Genomic DNA, 6,479 nt, shown 5'->3' with positions numbered 1-6,479 from the left:
CCCCCGGAGGTAATTGGTTAGTTGGCTGTTTGATTTTGGTTTTTAAATATGCAGAAGTGTGGGTTTCTTTGCTTGCCTTCTGATTTTCCTAATAAAGTAAACCACTTTAAGCATAATTTTTGTTTCTAAAAAGAGAGCGTCTTCCCTGGCAGAGAGACCCGCTGCTGCCCAAGCCGCGTGCCTTGTTAGGGCTTCTGCCCTACAACACTGTGCTGTCTGAGAAGGGCTGCACCCTTCTCCTGGTTCATGTTTGCAGATAATGTAGCAGGCGATACTTTTCACTGCTAGCAGCCTGGTGAGAGGGACAGTCACCAAATGGTTGAGTTTTGTTTTAGCATTCAGGTCCTTTTAAAAGCATTTTTTGTATGTTCTATAAATCGGGAGCCAACAACAGCAATCTCTTACAAGCTGTGAGCTGGAAGAACCCAGCTCTGGCCCAGCATGGGCTGGGTGGCTTCCGCGCGGTGTCGGAGACGGTGGGCTTTTCCTGCGTCCATGCAGGGGCCAGGCACCTGGGAGCTGTGCCCACTCGGCCGCCACTTCTTTCAGACCCCCTGCTCCGAAGTTGGGGTGCAGGCACAGCTTCCTGCTGGTGGGGAGCTGCAAAAACATTTGATTTTCCTTACTCATGAGATGAAACTGTATTTCAGCAAAAAGAATCTCCATTCTGTGATGCCTGTGTTGGTCTGCAGTGAAACACGGGGAATTTTGAATATACTGAGCACTGCCATGTTACCATGTCTAGTAACTAGCTTTATTTTTTTTGTTTGGTTATGCTGATAATGCCAAGTATGATGTGCTGGGTTTTTTATTTGTGGTAAAATATTAGAATGGGCTTAATTCATTTTAAAATTATTCAGCAACTTGAAAAATGTGTGGCAAATCATGCGTGTCAAGCTTGACACCTCTAGAAATAGAGGTAGATTTTGATTTGTTTCTAGCCTCATATCATAGCTGATGGTCTTGAAGTGACCACTTGCAGAGTTAAAATCATTGGATTATCAGGGCTAGCTCTTAGAAAGGCCATGTGGACAGCTAAGCGTTTTGAGCAGATAGCATACAAGCTCCAAATCTACTGCTCACCAAAACAGGAGCTGGGGTAATTAGACAAGTCTGGGATGATGACTTTATTTATAGTCTGTGCACTTGCCCACACTAAGCTTGTGGAGGAGATTTATTGCTGTAAGGAGTTCTCAGAAAAGGAAATTCTTCTATGTTTTCCTCTCCATTTAAGTCTCTGTAACCAAACTATATGGCATACAAATTCTGTGCGTTTGTAATGCACACATTTAGTCCTACAACCAAACTGCCATTATAAAACCTACAAAGGAATAAAAATAAAGGAATCGGCTTTAAAAATATTGAGCGCAAAACCCTTTTTGACGCACTCTTAATAAGACTTTCATCTCACTCCAGTATGCTGTTGCTGCTTTAAGTCTTATGCATGGTTCATACATTACTTAAGATAACTGTGTTCTTGAGAACAGCTCCGTATTTTGTTATGCTTTGAAGTTTAGATATGGAAACGTTGATAAATCAGTCAGTGTAAATTGTAGACTTTTTGCTTTTTCCTTTTCATTTCCTTCAGCAAAAGATCTAATTCTCAGGATCCTGTCTCTCCATGGATGACCCGCACGCTTCAGGCGATATTATTTTTCTTATATCCATTGTTCTTGTCATCTCTCATTTCCCTTGAAAGATTTTTTCCCTACCGGTGTGACTCTCTTGGTATAGCTGTGGTGTGTGCGTCTCTTAATTGGTCTTGTGCACTGTTCTCTGTAGCGCTCTGCCAGTTTATCCATTTGCAGCAGTAGGTCGGGGCCGTCTAGCTTTGATTGCATAGTTTCACTGTTCTCTCCATGAAAGGGCCTGTGGTTATTTTCCCAGTTAGCCTGGCCACGCTTTCCTCCACGTTATCAGAGTGGTGGGAGTGTTTATGCTGGTGCATTGTCTTCAACACCATCATTCAGTCTTTTCATGCTGTTTCTGAGTTTTCTCCTTTCCTGGTTTGAAGAAGGATGGCTGTATGGATGCAGAACGGGCGAAGGTGTTTAATACATTTGGTTCTGCATTTGGGAAGAAACAGGATGTATTAATGAATACAGTCAAACGTGAGGTGTAGGAACAAAGAAAGCAGGCAATACCTACAGCACGAAGTAGTGCACCCTGAAGAGCAGAGACTGGAGAAGGATTTGAATGACAATGGGGAAAATACAGATTCATGGTTTTGCCCACACTGAATAATGCATGTGGTTCTGCCCCCCTCAGCTCCAAAGGGATATGGAACTAGAAAAGGTGTAGAGAAGGGCGACAAGGATGATCAGGGAATGGGGAGGCTTCCTTATAAAGAAATACTAAATCAACTAGGACTTTTCAGCTTGGAGAAAAGACTAAGCTTGGGGGGCATATTCAGCTCTGGGGAATACGATAGAGGTTTATAAAATAATGAATGGCGTGGAGCAAGTAAATAGAGATGTACCGTTCGCCATCTCTCAAAACTAGAGCTAGGGGCATGCAATGGAATTATTAGGAAGCAGGTTTAAAATAAAAAGAAAAGGAAGGGTTTTTTCACACGGCTTGTACGTAACTTGTGGAACTCATTGCCGCAAGATGTAGAGCAGTGAGGGTCAACCTTCCTGGCAGGTGTGCCACAGATTACCCTCCCCGAGTGCCTTGCTGCTCTGTTTTCTGCTTCCTGCCTTGTTGCTGCCCAGGACGCATGCAGAAAGGTTAATTCGGTACTTGGAAGTATAAGCTGGCAAGTAGGGAAGTACGCGATTGATAAAAACCAGTGCTGGGATGCTGTCTCTAGTTCTGTACCCCACGGTTGTGAAAGGACTTTGGCAAAAATGGAGAGTAGAGAAAGCTACAACAAATTAATAGAAGCTGGAAAACACTTTACAGCAAGATGTAAGCAGTTCTGTCTGTTTAGCTTAACAAAATGATCAAGACAGTAACTGGATTATGGTGCAGTGCTGAGAACATGCTGGGTACCAGAGGGCCCTTTAATCCAGTGGAGAAATGCACAACAAAACCCTGTGACTGGAAGCTGAAGCCAGGTAAATTCAAATAAGAAATAAAGTCTGAATATCTACTCAGAGCATTGGAGCAAACTCTAATTTTGCTCCAATGCAAAATTGGAGCAAAATTTTGCATTTTAGATTTTTTTAGATTTTTTTTTTAGATTTTTTTTAGATTTTAGATTTAGATGCAATTTAGAATTGTATCTAAATCAAGACTGGTGGATGCTGTTTTGGAAGGCCTGTTTAGTTAGGCATGAGTAATAGAGAAAAATAGAAGACTAACTTGGATGAAATATGACCTGTATTGTACAGGAGGTTGGAATAGATTGATCTTTTTTTGCCCTCAAATAGATGAATCTGTGCTATATAGATAATAGTCTGCCTTTTCAAAGAGTTCCAAGTGTTTGTAGTAGGATCCTGAGCAAATTAGTGGAGAGTGGTTTTATTATTGCTTGGTCATAGGCTGGCATCATATTAGGCTGGCATCATATGGCCCTGTACAGACCACATTATTTTGCAGCAAGTTCTCTTGCAATTCTGAACATTTCTGCAAGTCACTTCCCCCTGGCACCATTGGAAAATCAAGTGTAGCTTTGAGTATCTAAACTCATGCTGATTTGTAATGTCAACTAATGAAAACTTTAAGTATTTATAAGTATGGGATATCTTAAAATATATTTCTCATATATATATATATATATATATATATATAAAAAAATAATAGTGCCATCAAATGTGACAATTTTGAATTTGCTATTAGGAAATTACATTTTCAGCTTTGGTTGATATTGTTTTTATTTTTGTTTTGCAGCTCCAGTCATCAACAGATTCAACAGAAGAGTATCAGGTAAGTCTTACAGTTTGCTTATATCCTCCCCAGAAGAATTTGAAATATGTACTTGTTGAATGAAATGAAGTGGTTTAAGTAACCTGTTTACACTAAACAAGAATATGTTGCATTTATTGTTGTGCCTTGTTCTTGTATTTTAAAGAATTAATTCTGCTTCTGGATTTCTCTCTAGCATCAATAGCTAAATTATAAATTGGTAAGGAAACAGTATTCCTATAGACTGTTTCAGGATTAAGGCAGCCTCAGCATTAGTAACAGTTCAGTCTGGGTGGATTTGCAAAGGATCCTCATACAATGCTGGGTTCATGGAAAAGGCTGATCAGGGTAACTCAGAGATTTCAGACTCATTCATTTGGCAAGATGTGGCAGCCCCAAACTCCATGTCGCTGTTAGTTTTGCCTTTTGGTCAGGATGCAGGTAATTTCTGTTGCTCTGTATTATCCTGAAGAGATGGGTATGTTAAGGGCTAGAGGTGCCCACAAAGGCAGAGAACAACAAAAGATGTTGGATCTTGGGAGTGTCTGTTTGTGCATGAAGCATAAGTCCTGCAGTTTCTCACAGTCCTGATTGTTGATGTTTTTGAATATTGGTGTGCTGTTCTTGCTTGATTTTTACCACTTGTAGGGTGCGTGTTCAATTCTTCTCGCAGTTTGCCTGGAGCGGCATTAAATTATCAAAAATATCAACATACGAAATGTATTATTTTTCCATCAGAGTCCTTGCATATCATCTCTTTAACTACTGGTACATTTTGATGGTTGTCTGCAAAAATACCTTTGTAAAATTGCTTGTGAGAGTTACATGTTAATTGTTAGTGTTTTCCAGTTCACATGAGCTCAGTTCATAACTAGAATTCTTCTAAATCTTTAGTGAGGCTTGCGTCATGTCTGTCTAACCTCAGGTTGGCCTTACAGGAGTTTATGAATGAGAAGGAAAGAATCCCTCCATGTCCAAACTTTCCTCACTTGAGTTCATGTAACCCCATTTGTCTTTGCTGCAGGTTATGCACACTTGAGGAAGGGGTTTGAGGACTGGGGGTGAAGGGGGTATGATCAGAGCTGTCTAGTTCTTGTAAATTATTGATACTAGCATAGTCTTTTCTGTTGTCATTGAATGACAGGTTTGGATAAGATGATATTTTAATTTAAAGGATGAATACCTCTAGCTTAATGGTGTGCTTATAAAGTTGCATATTTGCAGTCCAGGTGAACAACCTTGTATTATTGTATCCTGTCAGGGCATTTTATGAGAACCTAAAAATTAAAGTAATACAGCCTGCTACTGCTGCTGCTGAGTTAACATCCGTTTAATCTACAGTGAACTCGCTTTAAAAGAAAAGATGTAGGTTATTCTTGAGTCCAAGACTTGGAGCTCCCTAGTGTAGGGGCAGAATGTCCTGGTCTCCATCAGAAGGGGACACTTGAGCACTGAAGATGCAAGGAAATGCTGGTGCCAGAGCCCTCAGCTCATCAGCAGATTGATTGAGCCAGTCCATAGAAAAGCATTTTGTGCTTTTCAGTCCATAGAAAAGCAGTCCATAGAAAAGCATTTTGTGAAGGGGGCTAATGGTTAGTTTGAGCAACTGTCAGCAAGTGCAAGACCTCACTGGTAACTAATGTAGATGTATAAACTTTTATTTGTGGACGCAACTTTAGTTTTGGTTTTTACGGTATCGATCCAAATGTTGGAGTTGGTTTAGCAAAAGTGACGGTTTAGAACACTTGAGTGAGTGTGATTTATGCACTTTTTTATAAGTCTTACTATGTTTTTTAAATGTCTTTGTTCTAAAATAAGTCTTCCTCCACTCTTGCCGTATAAGCACACTCTTGGCTTGTGCACCAGGTCAAGATCAGACTGAGAGCAGTTAAAATAAACGAAATATAGGCTGCCAGCATCCCTGAGGTCGCAGAACGCCACCGTTCCCTCCCCTCTGGAAATGTTCGGGGACCATGCTTGTTTTCTGTTTCGTTCCTGCAGTTGGAGTCAAAGTCTTCCAAACTGGAGCCCAGGCCTGGCGGCCCCCCTGCTCGGAGTCCACCCCCTGCTGTTGCAGGCAGGGTGTCATATAATCCCTTTCCTAATCCGAAATGTCAGGCTGGGTTGCTGCTTTGGATGGTCTGTCTTGCTCTGTTGCTTTCCTTGTTAGGTGGATGTTGGGATTTCAGTTGCCTCTCTTTTTCTGTTAGGTACTAATTCATAGCATTTCACTGGCTTTTTAAACTTCCTTTTTACGTGGAATTAGCACCTCCCAAATGTTTGTTTTTTACATCTAAAGTAAAGCCGAACGGAGCATGGCGGAGACCGGCTGACACACGGAGTTTGTTTGCTACCTTCAAGCATTACTTGCGCAACTCTTGGTTTGACATCCTGTTTGGAGGAACATTCTGGCAGTCCCAGTTAAATTTGGGTTTCTCTCCAGCTGCCAGTCTGTTTCCAGGGAGAGCTGGATTACTCGCTAATACTATATCAAGAATTTTTCAAAACATAGCACTACGGATTATAATATTCTGATTTAAACCAGCAGTAAGTAGAAACAGATTGGGCAGATATAAAAACATTGACATTGCACATATTAAAAAAAGGAGTTCCTTAAGGTAAACCAAGGC

The 6,479-nt window shown here is 40.9% G+C and overlaps 1 protein-coding gene across 1 annotated transcript in view; it reads left to right on the top strand.

Annotated features, from left to right (window-relative positions):
• The first annotated feature begins 480 nt into the window (after positions 1-480).
• The window catches only part of PRKAR2A (protein kinase cAMP-dependent type II regulatory subunit alpha), a 46,181-nt gene continuing 40,182 nt past the window's right edge, over positions 481-6,479 (top strand). The window contains exons 1-2 of the mRNA XM_025198996.1: positions 481-592; positions 3,835-3,870. Of these exons, the coding sequence (XP_025054781.1) occupies positions 496-592; positions 3,835-3,870 (133 nt within the window). The 5' untranslated portion in view covers positions 481-495. The remainder of the gene's footprint in view (positions 593-3,834; positions 3,871-6,479) is intronic.

The sequence above is a fragment of the Alligator sinensis genome, unplaced genomic scaffold (genome assembly GCF_000455745.1).
Source record: "Alligator sinensis unplaced genomic scaffold, ASM45574v1 scaffold469_1, whole genome shotgun sequence".
Taxonomy (NCBI): Eukaryota; Metazoa; Chordata; order Crocodylia; family Alligatoridae; genus Alligator; species Alligator sinensis.
The sequence above is the reverse complement of the archived record's forward strand: the minus strand, read 5'-3'. Positions and strand labels throughout refer to the sequence as shown.